General features: G+C 42.2%; 1 protein-coding gene across 4 annotated transcripts in view; it reads left to right on the plus strand.

The window, feature by feature from the left end:
- Positions 1–9,691, plus strand: part of RETREG1 (reticulophagy regulator 1) — a 164,949-nt gene extending 155,258 nt beyond the window's left edge. For all 4 annotated transcript variants that reach the window (XM_025270688.3, XM_006072956.4, XM_006072955.4 and 1 more), the window contains 4 exons: positions 963–1,100; positions 1,872–1,936; positions 2,558–2,684; positions 5,608–9,691. In XM_025270688.3, the coding sequence (XP_025126473.3) occupies positions 963–1,100; positions 1,872–1,936; positions 2,558–2,684; positions 5,608–6,101 (824 nt within the window). In that variant the 3' untranslated portion in view covers positions 6,102–9,691. The remainder of the gene's footprint in view (positions 1–962; positions 1,101–1,871; positions 1,937–2,557; positions 2,685–5,607) is intronic.
- The last annotated feature ends 4,885 nt before the right edge of the window (positions 9,692–14,576 follow it).

The following is a 14,576-nucleotide window of genomic DNA, read 5'->3' on the forward strand; positions in this document are numbered from 1 at the left end:
TCGGCTTCTAAAGATATTTGCATTTACAACTCCTATTTAAAAAAGGTAAATGGGGGCATGTGTCCTAACAACTGCAAAGAAATAAACATGAGGGCATGCAATGTTGATTAGGGGATACTGCGTTGATCTTCATTTCTTTTCATATTCCTAAAGCCTAGCACAAAAGGCAGATGAAGTGAAGTGAAGGTTGCTCAGTCATGTCCGACTCTTTGCGACCCCATGGACTGTAAAGTCCGTGGAATTCTCCAGGCCAGAATACTAGAGTGGGTAGCCTTTCCCTTCTCTAGGGGATCTTCTCAACCCAGGGATCGAACCCAGGTCTCCCTCATTGCAGGCGGATTCTTTACCAATTGAGCTACAAGGGAAGGCAGATGGTCAGGGCTCAAATTCGTTCTCCCAGGTAGAACTCATGTGGAATGTTTCAGCCCTTGAGCTGCCTTGTTTAAGAGAGAAAGGAGAAGAGAGCCAGGGAAAAAGGGTCTAAATACGGGCCCGGCATTATTCAAATGGTCTGTATTCATCTCAGTTATTCGTCACAGCAACCCCCAGAGATGGTGGTGTTATCCTAATATGACTGATGAAAGGCTAATGGATAGCGATAACTTTTCTATGGAGAAATGTCATTTAACAAATAAGTAGAGTTGATATTTTCATCCAGGACTGTTGTGTGAGAAACATGTAACCTTTGTATGAATTTTGAGTGTAAGAAGTTTGAGTGGATGGGTTATCTAATTTCAAGTCTTTGAGAACAGTGATCATGGGGGGCATGTGTGTGTGTAAGATAAAATGTTTTCATTACAAGGAGAAGAATGAAATTATAAACTTATTTCACAGAGGCATTTCCCCAAGGGAAAAAAACCCCAGTTTGTCAGTAAAGGAACTGAAATAATTTTGTGAAATACTAATAGGTAGTTGGAAAGCAAGGTCATTTCCCCTAACCTCTCTTCCTCCTTATCTTTCAGTGCTGTGTGCGTTTTTGTGTCCACTGTTCAAGTGTAATGATATTGGACAAAAAATATACAGCAAAATCAAGTCATTTCTCCTGAAACTAGATTTTGGAATCAGAGAATATATTAACCAGAAGAAACGTGAGAGATCTGGTAGGTAACATTTGGATTTTAGATTCCACACCTGAAAGGAGGCATTGCTAGCTCTTTATTATGAAATCACTTTGAATGCATTTTAGGGTGTTTTAGCCATTAACTACGTATTATTACAGAAGCAGATCCCCCCACAAAGTAACATAGCTTTTTCCTACTTAAGCGTTTATTACTCTTTTCTCACACATATACTAAAGTGGCTTTTTAATCCAAACTATCAGGGGAAAGAGGAAAGGCTCCAGAGGTCTACATTTGCTATTTATTGTTTCTTTCTCGACACTGTTTGCTTTCGGGGTAGGTGCTTGCAAATAACAAACGACGCAGGTAGGGCAGAGAGTGGGAGCCATGGAAGAGGGGAAGGAAAAGAAAATAGAGGGAAGGCCAGTGCGATCCTTTTTCACATTTTAACTTGGCCTCTGACCTTATAGATTCTCAACTAGAGCGAGCACCAGGTGGATCTCGAGAGCGTCTTAAAGTTCGTGTCTGATTGAGTTGGTCTGGGGGGGGCCTGGGAATTTGTATTTCTAAAAGATTCCCGGTGCTGCTGTCACTGCGGTGGCCCAGGGGCCACGCTGTGAGAGCCACCGGGATGGACCTTTTCCCTCGGAAACCAAACACTTGCAAATATGTGAAGCTCGTTATATGCAAACATTTAATTACATGGAGACATTGACGGATATGAGGATTGGGGGATCAGGATATATAATGGATAAAATACACTCTGTCTGAGCTGGCCAGGAAACTGAAAGCTTCCAAATTTTTTCTCAACAGAAGCAGATAAAGAAAAGAGTCACAAAGATGACAGTGAATTAGACTTTTCAGCTCTTTGTCCTAAGGTATTTTTTGTTCAATTTTCAATTCGTTCCTGTGTGGTTTGCCTGTCAGTGTATCTACTTGTACCAAAACTGGAATGATTTTCCTTTTTTTTTTTAATTTAAATTTATTTATTTTAATTGGAGGCGAATTACTTTACAATATTGTATTGGTTTTGCCATACATCAACATGAATCTGCCACGGGTGTACACGTGTTCCCCATCCTGAACCCCCCACTCCCACCTCCCTCCCTGTACCATCCCTCTGGGTCATCCCAGTGCACCAGCCCTGAGCATCCTGTATCATGCATCGAACCTGGACTGGCGGTTCATTTCTTATATGATATTATACATGTTTTAATGCCATTCTCCCAAATCATCCCACCCGCTCCCTCTCCCACAGAGTCCAAAAGACTGTTCTATACATCTGTGTCTCTTTTGCTGTCTCACATACAGGGTTATCATTACCATCTTTCTAAATTTCATTAATACAACTTCTCCTATTTCTCTAAGATGATTAAACTGTTAAAAGGAAAATACTCATCTGGTTCTTACTATTCTGACATTTTCGGTGTTAGTTGGATTTTTTAGAAAGACATCCCATAGAAGTTTGAAATGTGTCACTGGCATTTATATTAATACAGATTAGCCTCACCACTGCCGCCAAAGAATTGTCTGTGTCTGACACCGATGTGTCTGAGATCTCCTGGACGGACAATGGGACCTTCAACCTCTCAGAAGGATACACTCCACAGACAGACACTTCTGATGGTATGCTCACACCTGTAGATGCTCTGAGTGTTATTTTGAGTCCATGCAAAAGTATTTAACTGTGTCAGCTTCTGACTGGATAAAGTGTGCTACATCTGTGCAATGGAATATCACTGGGCTATAGAAACACTGACACTTGCTATAATATGGATAAACCTTGAACATGATATGCTGAGGGCAGGAAGCCAAACACACAAGTCCACTCATTATGTGGCTCCATTTATATGAAATGTCCAAAACAGACAAATCCATGTGGAAGGAAATTAGATGAGTGATTGCCAGGGGCTGGGATGAGGGACTGGTGGGTGACTGGTAATTAATATGTTTCCTTTTGGGTGATGAGAATGTTCTAGAATTAGGTAGTAGAGATGTTGTACAGCCTTGTGAATGTACCAAAGACCACCTAGTTCAGTTCAGTTCAGTCACTCAGTCGTGTCCGACTCTTTTCAACCCCATGAATTACAGCACTTCAGGCCTTCCTGTCCATCACCAACTCCTGGAGTTCACTCAAACTCACGTCCATCGAGTCGGTGATGCCATCCAGCTATCTCATCCTCTGTTGTCCCCTTCTCCTCCTGCCGCTAATCCCTCCCAGCATCAGAATCTTTTCCAATGAGTCAACTCTTTGCATGAGGTGGCCAAAGGACTGGAGTTTCAGCTTTAGCATCATTCCTTCCAAAGAACACCCAGGACTGATCTCCTTTAGAATGGACTGGTTGGATCTCCTTGCAGTCCAAGGGACTCTCAAGAGTCTTCTCCAACACCACAGTTCAAAAGCATCAATGCTTCGGTGCTCAGCTTTCTTCACAGTCCAACTCTCACATCCATACATGACCACTGGAAAAACCATAGCCTTGACTAGATGGACCTTTGCTGGCAAAGTAATGTCTCTGCTTTTCAATATGTAATCTAGGTTGGTCATAACTTTCCTTCCAAGGAGTAAGCGTCTTTTAATTTCATGGCTGCAATCACCATCTGCAGTGATTTTTGGAGCCCAAAAAAATAAAGTCTGACACTGTTTCCACTGTTTCCCCATCTATTTCCCATGAAGTGATGGGACCGGATGCCATAATCTTCGTTTTCTGAATGTTGAGCTTTAAGCCAACTTTTTCACTCTCCTCTTTCACTTTCATCAAGAGGCTTTTGAGTTCCTCTTCACTTTCTTCACCACCATAAGGGTGGTGTCATCGTCATATCTGAGGTTATTGATATGTCTCTCGGCAATCTTGATTCCAGCTTGTGCTTCTTCCAGCCCAGCGTTTCTCATGATGTACTCTGCATATAAGTTAAATAAGCAGGGTGACAATATACAGCCTTGACGTACTCCTTTTCCTATTTGGAACCAGTCTGTTGTTCCATGTCCAGTTCTAACTGTTGCTTCTTGACCTAACCGTACACTTTAAAAGGGTAAATTTTATAGGATATGAATTATATCTCAAAATCTATTATTTAAGAGTGTGAGAAAAAAATCTAAGCCAGTCAATGTCCAATTCTTCCTTTATTTTGAAAACAAATAATTGACAATGAAAAAAATTCTGGAATATCTGGTGGCATTATTTATAGCAGTAATGGGAAATAGTGAGACACACACACGCTCAGTCGTGTCCAACTCCTTGTGACCCCATGGAATTCTCCAGGCAAGAATATTGGAGTGGATAGGCATTCCCATCTCCAGGGGATCTTCCCATCTCAGGGATGGAACCTGGGTCTCCTGCATGGCAGGCAGATTCTTTACTATCTGAGCCACCAGGAAAGACCATAGTTGTGGGAGAGAGGAAGAGAAAAGCTAATCCCATGTATCCAGAGCTAGCGCTCATTAAGAGGGACTGAACCATGGGAGACAGGTTTCCTGAATCAAAAGCTGACTCCAGGGTTGCTCATATTCTTCTTCCAAGTTAGTTTTTTGTTTTTTTTTTAAAAAGCTTTCTTCTCTTTTATAATTAGGTTAAGTACAATTTAAAATAAAATTTCAGACAACTCTTGTGCAATAACTTTTGCTAGTCTCATTGGATTATTTCAAGTCATTTTAACCATATACTGAAAATATAAGCAATTATAATAAAGGATTATGAATAAATTATTTTACACATGTCTTTACAGTCAAGAACACACTTCCTTTTTCTAGAGGAAGGAAGAAGGCTGTGTGATGTTGAAATAATACAGGTTGGGAGATTGGGAAACCCAAGTGTAGCCTTGCATTTGTCATTAACTTACTATACGGCCTTGCACAGGTGACATAATTTCTGTGGATCTCAATTTCCTCATCTTTAAAGTGTATTAGAACAAGAGGCTCACTGAAGTCCTCTCAAGCTCTACAAGCTGTAAACATCTGTAAGATCAGGATAACAAACCCTTTGATCTTAAGCATCCTGTCTCAGGGGCTTCCCTGGTGGCTCAGATGGTAAAGAATCTGCCTGCAATGCAGGAGACCCGGGTTCTATCCTTGGGTTGGGAAGATCCCGCTTGGAGAAGGAAACAGCAGTCCACTCCGGTATTCTTAAGTGAAAGTCGCTCAGTCTTGTCCAACTCTTTGTGACCCCATGGACTATGGGGTGAGGCCTGGGTTTGATCCCTGGGTTGGGAAGATCCCCTGGAGGGTTTTTGTGGAGTAGGCTGTTCCCCTGGAGTAGGCTACCCTACTCACTTCAGTATTCTGGCCTGGAGAATTCCATGGATTGTATACAGTCCATGGGGTCACAAACAGTCGGACATGACTGAGCGCCTTTCACTTTCACTTCCAGTATTCTTGTCTGGGAGATCCCATGGACAGAGGAGCCTGATGGGCTGCAGTCTATGGGATTGCCAAAGAGTCGGACACAACTTAAAGACTAAACAACAACAGCTTCATCAGTTAAAAGTTGAATCATTAAAAAAAAAAATTATTATGATGCTTAAGCCTCAACTTCTATTCTGCATTTTACAGATCTTGACCGACCTAGTGAGGAAGTTTTCTCTCGAGACCTTTCAGATTTTCCATCGCTAGAAAATGGCACGGGAACAAACGATGAAGATGAGTTGAGCCTTGGCCTGCCCACTGAGCTCAAGAGAAAAAAGGAGCAGTTGGACAGCGGTCCCAGACGGAGCACAGAGAAGAAGTCAGCAGCTGGTCTCACCCTTCCTCTGAGCAGTGACCAGACCCTGCACCTGATGAGCAACCTGGCTGGGGACGTCATCACGGCTGCGGTGACCGCCGCGGTCAAAGACCAGTTAGCAGGCGTGCGCCAAGCGCTGTCTCAGGCTGCTCCCAGCCCGGGGGAGGACACAGACACGGAGGAGGGCGATGACTTTGAACTCCTGGACCAGTCAGAGCTTGATCAAATTGAGAGTGAATTGGGACTGTCACAAGACCAGGAAGCAGAAGCCCAGCAAAATAAGAAGTCTTCAGGTTTCCTTTCAAATCTGCTCGGAGGCCATTAGTCTGGGAATCAGCTTATTATGACAGAGCACAAACTACCAAAAAAATTTCAAACAAGCAAAAAAAAAAAAAAAAAAAAATCAAATCTTTTCAAACTGTGAGCTTTACTGATTACTTTAGAATTTTTTTGGTCTTTCCCCCTCCTTCTGCAGTGAATTCATTGGATATATGTCAGCTGACACTGATAGATTGATATTTCTCATAGTTATTTTTATGTAATGAGCATGGAAATGAACTTTATATATATGTATATACACACACACACACACACACACACTGTGTTGTCGGAGTTGAACATTAGAGGTTGTTTTTAAAGTAAAATGAAAACACCCAATTATTGAGATCCTCCCATAAGTATTCCTTACATTTTCTTCACAATTTTTCAAGCATGCAAAAACAATTTATTGTAACTCACTGAAATATTAACAATCGTGAACACATGCTATATTGGCTCCTTGTTCCTAATACTTGGACACAGTTAAAAATTTTCGGTGGATTTTGACATAAAAAGACAAAAATTATCAAAGTCACTGTGGTTGAAAGACTTGGGAGATACTATTAAAATCAATTTCCTAGGATAATTTTTTGAAAATATATTTATGTTGGATAGGCTGATACATTTCCATGTTATTTCTGCAGTTGTAGACTTTAGGCTTCCTTGTAAATGGCATGCTCCATTGACTGCCAGCTCGAGTCTTGGCAATGGGTGATATTAGCGTATAGAAAGCAAGTACTTAGATATCACGTGTCTAAGTGGTTTTGATGTAAACAGAGATAGGCTGCACTTTGTTGTTTCAGTTGTCATGTATTTGTGAGAAGGATATTTGTGAGTGCAGATCTATTCTGCCTGCTCAGAACTAGGTTAAACCCTCATCTTTCATATTAGGGAAAAAGTCTCTTAAAATAGTTCCTGGTATGTTCTATGAGTGATGTGGTCATCCACTGTAGAAAAACAAGAACTGTTTTCATAGTCTGACTCCCTGGCAGGAGAGAAACTTGCCTGGCTTTCAAGTGTATTTATTTGCCATTGAAGTCAAAACCTGTAATCTGTTTCTTCTTAGGAAGCTAGAATATATATTTTCTTTTACTTTAAACATTTTAGATCACTTATAATTAATCAAATCGACTTAGGTTTTTAACAAAGGACTAAAGAGCAGAAATCAAGCTAATTCTGTTTGTGTTATAGAAACTTTTAATAGTGTCGAGGGACCATGTCAGCAGCTACCAACCATCTCTTCAATCTTCAGGTAGAGCTGACATTTCGACAGATGCACACAGACATCTGAGCCCCTCAGAAAGGAAGGATAATCCAAGAATACAGGAAATCTGAGGTCCCCTCTCTTTACTTCATCCCTTCCCTTCTGTGTCTAAAGAGTGATAATACATCACCTGACATTTTAATGTAACATCTCGTATTTCATTTTTCTTTCTGAGGTATTAAAATATCTAGACTAAATTTTGCCAAATGATAAAGGGAGAGAAGTGACTGAAGACTCTGACCGCTTGCTTTTCGTGATTGACGATGCTTCCGTGTTATTAGTGCCTCGTGACTGTGTTTGATGTCCTTTATCAATACAAAAGTGAGCCCGTGCCTTCATCATCTTGCCCATTTTGGTACAAATGGAAACCTGGTGTTAGATCTATGAGCTGTGTGGGTTTGCGAGGAATATCCCTGACTTCTGTTTCAGCAAGAGTTTCTGGACATGAAGAAAAATACAGTCACGTATTTATAAAATAGTTTGTTACCAGGTTTCTTTTTTTATGTGTATGTTTCTTTATTGGAAAAAATACTCTTGGCCATGAAGTTAGAAAGTTTAAAGGTCTTTTCAGTTTCTTCTATGAGGAGGAAAATAAGTTAAATAACTCAAATAATTAAAGAATGTGTTACAAGCTTCAGTCAGTTCAGTTCAGTCGCTCAGTTGTGTCCGACTCTTTGCGACCCCATGGGCTGAAGCTTAAAAGCTTAAAAGGAGATAAACTCCAAGATTTGATGGTATAAATCATAAAGCTAGAATCAAATGTTATATACTATAAATTAAAAGGGGTTGGGGATAGGGAGGGAGGTAGGTAGGGTAGAAAAATGTGTTACCACCCTATGGTGGAGACATACCAACTCTCTGTGGACACTTGCATTCTAACTACATATGCACTTTAACAGTATTTATTGAAGAATGGTGGTAGTTTAGTTGCTAAGCCATATCAGACTCTTGCGACCCCATGGAGTGTAGCCCGCCAGGCTCCTCTGTCCTTGGGATTTCCTAGGCAAGAATACTGGAGTGGGTTTCCATTTCCTTCTTCAGGAGATCTTCCTGATGCAGGGCTTGAATCCAGGTCTCCTGCAATACAGGCGGATTCTTTACGAATTTACAGATTCTTTACTGAGTCACCAGGGAAGCCCTATGTGACTATAAATACACACAACGTAATAATGGTACTCTTAAGTCTATCAAACATCTGGATGTCGAGGGTTTTCATCTTGTGTGTGTGTGTGTATGTGTGTGTGTGTGTTTCTGGCAGGTTGGGGTGGAGGGGACATTACATATAGTCCTGTTTCCGGTTTTAAGATGTGGTAATGATAAACCTAGTGATTGATTCAGTTCAGTGGGAAACTACAGATCCTTTATTATGAGAATTTACACAGTCGTTAAAATGGGAAGCATGGATTTTTTTTTAATTGTAGAGGAGCTATAGAAAGATGTCTTGTTCACTTCTCATAGGAAATGCTGAGCAAAACCATATAATGGGAAAAGCATACCTTGATCATGCATTTTGATCTGAAACAGTAAAGCAGGGCTCAAGTTCCTTTTGGAAGGTCAATCTAGGTTTAAAGCAGTATTTATATTCTCATTCTGCAACATTTTTACTGTTTTCACCCTAAAAATCTTCAGAAGTGATTTTTGAAAACATATTAACATAATACCTCGATATGCCGAGGAGAAATTTAACTCAAAGTTCTCTTGGTCAGTGGGCTCGCATTTATCAGGGACCTGTTGGCCACAGACCTGCTCTTTTCTACTGTTTTTCCAATCAATTGCAGATACTGCTGCTGGATCTCCTCAAGGTCCAGTTATATTCCTCATGCCCATAAAAACAGAAACACTCTGAGTCTCTACTGTTTACCAACTGCAAAGTGAACGGCAAATTCTAGAATTCAACTCTTTACCCAAAGGTGATACCTTAATACTTCCTTGTCTTCTTTCCCTTTCTTTACCATATCTTTTGTATCACACAAGCTAGGTATGTAATCTTCCTAAATATGCCGCTTATTTTCCTCTGTCTACAGGATCTCTTCTCTAGCCCCTTTTTTCCACCTACAGATGAAGTCTTCATTATCCCCACCTCCTTCAGTACCCATCTGAAATGTCAACTTCTTAATGAAAACTTATCTCCCTAGTTGATGCCATTTTTCTATTCTAAATACCCATCGCCACTTCCTTTGTATCTCATTGTACTTGACCCATCTTTATGCTATTAGTTACTTGTGAATTTCTTATCCTTAACAAGACAGAAAAATCTCAAACAAAGGTGTATTAATTTAGAACCAGTAGGATATTATGTATGTGATTTTGTGATAATAAAATACAGATATTTAGTCTTTGTCCCATTCCTTGCATGGAGCTCCTACAACCCTTGGAAGGTCTTAAATGATGAGAATGATAAATGTGTCTTTGTTATCTTGATGAGGTGACTTTTGGACAGCCCTGGGTAGGCTAGCTGAAAGGATGTCATAATCAAAACTCCAGGGAGAGAGAATCTCTTGTTTGGGACCTTTCCAACCTCACTCTAAGTATTTCTTCATTGGGCCATTCATTTACATCCTTTAGTTTCCTTGGTAGGGCTTCTCCGGTGGCTCAGTGATAAAGAATCTGCCTGCAATGCAGGAGACACAGGAGACGTGAGTTCGATCTCTGGGTCAGGAAGATCCCCTGAAGTAGGAAATGGCAACCCACCCCAGTATTCTTGCTTGGAGAATCCCATGGACAGAGGAGCCTGGCAGGCTATAGTCCAGGGGGTCGCAAAGAGTCAGACATGACTGAAGCTACCTAGCAGTCACCCCTGTTTCCTTTGTAGTAAACTGGTAATCTAGTGAGTAAACTAGTCTCCAGATTTCTGTGAGCTGCTCTAGTAAATCACTCAAGACTGAAGAGGACGTCTTGGAAACCTCTGATTTACAGCCAGTTGGTCAGAAGCACCACAGCCTGGACCTGGAATTGGCTTCTGAAGTGGGGTCAGTCGTGCAGGACTGAGCACTTTGACCTGTGGGATCTGACTTCATCTCCAAGTAGACAGTGTTAGAATCAAGTTGAACTGGAGGACACTAGCTGGTGCTGGAGAACTGTTTTGTAGTCTGGGAAAAAACACACATGTTCCTGGAGATACAGGTAGCGAGGAGAGGTGATAGGAGATACTGAAAACCAGGCAAAGAAATGTAACCTTCATCTATGGGCAACAATAACCATTCTTGAGCAGAAGGAGCCACACAAGAGAAAAGATGGCTGAGGAGAATTATTGTAACGATCTCTGTGTGCTGGAGGGTAGATTAAGAGGAACGAGAAGGCTCTCCAGGAGACCAAGTATTAATAGAATTGCAGCCCTTGGGGAAATTCACATGATGGAGAAAGTAGAGTCCCTTTGAAGGAAAAGTAAAAACACTCGGTGAGTTTAAAGATGCTGAAATGAGTCATGAAATAGATGGAAGGAGGTAGGGAGGAAATAATGACCTGAAGAAGGAACAGATGCTTGAAGAACCACAGATAATGGAAAGGAGAAAACAGAAATTCTTTACTTAACATAACCATTCTCTGGTTTAATTTTAGAGAAAGCTTGGAAATATATATTGTATTGTGTATCCCTGCTGGATTCATACTAATTACATTTCTTAAGATGGGTATCCAGAGGACTCAGCTATTTTAAAAGATTTTGATAATCTCAGAATTTTCTGGAATAAAAATCATCACAAAAGAATCGTTCAATGCATACTAAATAATCCATGTGCCAGCACTGTTCTAGTTTTGGAGTACATAGCAAGGAAAGGAGTCCCTGTTCTCAGGGAGCTTGTAATCTGGAAATGGAGGACTAACCCATAATGGGACTGACTATTCTGGTCTGCCAAGGATGGAGGCAGTTCATGGGATGCTGGACTTATCGTGCTAAAATTGGGAAATTAGAAACAAACAACAAATCCTAATGGTGGCCAATTTCCCTAAATGGTCCCCAAAGACACCCCATTCATGTACTCACATACTCCCTCCCACACTGATTAGGGCTGACCTTTGTAAGTAACAGCATATTGTAGAAATGACCGTGTGTGACTTAAAGACATTGTGACTTCCACTTTGCTTACTTTGAGGGAAGCCAGTTGCCGTGTTACAAGGACACTCAAGCAGCTCCATGGAGGAACCCAAACCCTCCTGCTATCAGTGTGCAAACAAGCCTCTTCTGAGGGGATCCACCAGCCACAGTCAGATCTTCAGCTGCCTTAGATTCTTGATGTGACTTAAGCTCTATCCCCTGCAACTTAATGAGACGGTGAGCCACTCCAACTCCTGACTTACAGAAATGGAAATAAGCAAGGTCTGTTGTTTTCTTGCTAGATGTTGGGGGTAATGTGATATGGAGTAATACCTGTCTAGTACGGTGATGTGAAAAGAATGGTAAAAAAATTCTCCTGCAATTCAGGAGACCCAGGTTCAATCCCTGGGTCAGGAAGATCCCCTGGAGAAGGAAATAGCTACTCATTCCAGTAGTATTGCCTAGAGAATTCTATGGACAGAGGAGCCTGTTGAGTCCATGGGGTCACAAAGAGCTGGACACCACTGAGCAACTAACACACACATTGCTGTGGAGAAAAGGTATGCTCGGGAAAGATTTATGAGCTGGGAGTAGGCCCTACTATGACAAGAGGGTGCGGATAGGCCTCTCCTATAACAACATTTGGGTAAAAACCTTAAAAGTAAGGGAGCAAGACAGCAATAGTTGATTCAAGCAGAATAGTAAATGATTTCTGAGACGTAATACCAACGAAAAGATGCTTGCTTAGCTTTGTTAGAGGAACAACAAAAGTGTCAGTATGTCTAAAGTGGGTAAGCAGGGTAGGGCAGGAGGTCAGGGGTAGGTGTAGTGGGCACTCTAGAATAGAAAGGGGATCCTCTTCGTCACTTTGGACTTCCCTAGTGGCTCTGACAGTAAAGAATCTGCCTGTAATGCAGGATTCGATCCCTGGTTTGGGAAGATCCCTTGGAGGAGGGCCTGGCAACCCACTCTAGTATTCTTTCCTGGAGAATCCCATGGACAGAGGAGCATGATGAGCTATGGGCCATAGGGTCGCAAAGAATTGGGACAGGACTGAAGCAACTTATCACACAAGGACAATAAAATATCACAGACTGGGTGGCTCATAAACAACTTTTTTTTCCCCCCACATTTCTGTAAGCTGGAAGTCAGGGTGCCAGCATGGTCTGGTGAGGGCCCTCTTTATAGTCTCAGACTTATTGTATCATTTCCTGGGTTTCTTTTAGAAGACCACTAACCCCATTGGGAGAAATGTGACCTCACACCCTAACACCTCCCAAAAGGTCCACCTTAAATAATACCATCATCTTGGGCGCTGTTTTCAATCTATGAATTGTGGGGGAACACAAACATTCAGACCAGAGCAGGAAGGTGTTTGAATCTTATTGTGACTCAGGGGAATCCACTGGATGGTTTTCAGCAAGAAGAATACAAGACTAGACTTGATTTTTTTTTTTAAGTCTTTTCTTTGGTGCTCTGGCTCCCTTGTATTTAAAACATGTAGCCATTCAATTTTGAAACAAGCTGATTGCTTGTTAGGCTGTGCACAGAAGTATAAGAACTCCCCTTTCCGTCAACATAAGTGCCTCCTATAGAACTGGGCTGGGACAAATGAAAGGACAGAGCTAACTGAGCACATGAAATGAAGCTAGTCTGAAGTGCTGCTGCTGCTGCTAAGTCGCTTCAGTTGTGTCCCACTCTGTGGGACCCCAGACATGGCAGCCCTCCAGGCTCCTCCATCCCTGGGATTCTCCAGGCAAGAACACTGGAGTGGGCTACCATTTCCTTCTCCAATGCATGAAAGTGAAAAGTGAAAGTGAAGTCGCCCAGTCATGTCCAACTCTCTTAGCGAACCCATGGCCTGTAGTCTGCCAGGCTCCTCCATCCATGGGATTTTCTAGGCAAGAGTACCGGAGTGGGTCGCCAGTGCCTTCTCCGAGTCCGAAGTGAGGTGGGCATTATTTGTAAATTCACTCTGGAATCCCAAGATTTAGTACTAACAAACCACGTAAATGTCTCATTAAATCCTTTGTCTTGACTACCTGTTGAAATAATATTCAGGATGTGTGCTGTACCTGCTAAGTCACTTCAGTGGTGTCCAGCTCTTTGCGACCCTATGGCTTGTGGCCCACCAGGCCCCTCTGTCCATGGGATTCTCCAGGCAAGAATACTGGAGAGGGTTGCCATGTCCTTCTCCAGGGGATCTTCCTGACCCAGGGATGGAACTCATGTCTCCTGCATTGGCAGGCGGGTTCTGTACCACTATCACCACCTGGGAAGCCTACTATACTGGGCTTATTACAGGATTCAGTTCAGTCGCTCAGTCGTGTCCGACTCTTTGCGACCCCATGAACCACAGCACGCCAGGCCTCCCTATCCATCACCAACTCCTGGAGTCCACCCAAACTCATGTCCATTGAGTCCGTGATGCCATCCAACCATCTCATCCTCTATTGTCCCCTTCTCTTCCTGCCCTCAATCTTTCCTAGCATCAGAGTGTTTTCCAATGAGTCAGCTCTTCGCATCAGGTGGTCAAAGTACTGGAGTTTCAGCTTCAACATCAGTCCTTCCAATGAACACCCAGGACTGATCTCCTTTAGAATGGACTGGTTGGATCTCCTTGCAGTCCAAGGGACTCTCAAGAGTCTTCTCCAACACCACAGTTCAAAAGCATCAATTCTTCGGCACTTAGCTTTCTTCACAGTCCAACTCTCACATCCATACATGACCACTGGAAAAACCAGAGCCTTGACTAGACGGACCTTTGCTGGCAAAGTAATGTCTCTGCTTTTTAATATGCTGTCTATGTTGGTCATAACTTTCCTTCCAAGGAGTAAGCGTCTTTTAATTTCATGGCTGCAATCACAATCTGCAGGGATTTTGGAGCCCCTCAAAATAAAGTCAGCCACTGTTTCCAGTGTTTCCCCTATCTATTTGCCATGATACGGAGTTTAAAAAAATGGCCATCTTATCTTTCTTTCTGCTTTCTTAAAACATGGCTACTATTAGATTTAAGATGACATGCATGTCCGGGATTCTATTCCTACTGGGCAGCAGCTGGACGGGGCTCTGTGCTCCCAGGTGCAAACTATTGATTCAGGAGGTTCCCCTGCGCCCTTCATTGGAAGGGCCGTCCTAGTAAGGCCGAGGCTCTGGCCTGGACTCTCTGGTTTTCCTGTGAATTC

Source organism: Bubalus bubalis, chromosome 19, assembly GCF_019923935.1.
Source record: "Bubalus bubalis isolate 160015118507 breed Murrah chromosome 19, NDDB_SH_1, whole genome shotgun sequence".
NCBI classification, from domain to species: Eukaryota; Metazoa; Chordata; class Mammalia; order Artiodactyla; family Bovidae; genus Bubalus; species Bubalus bubalis.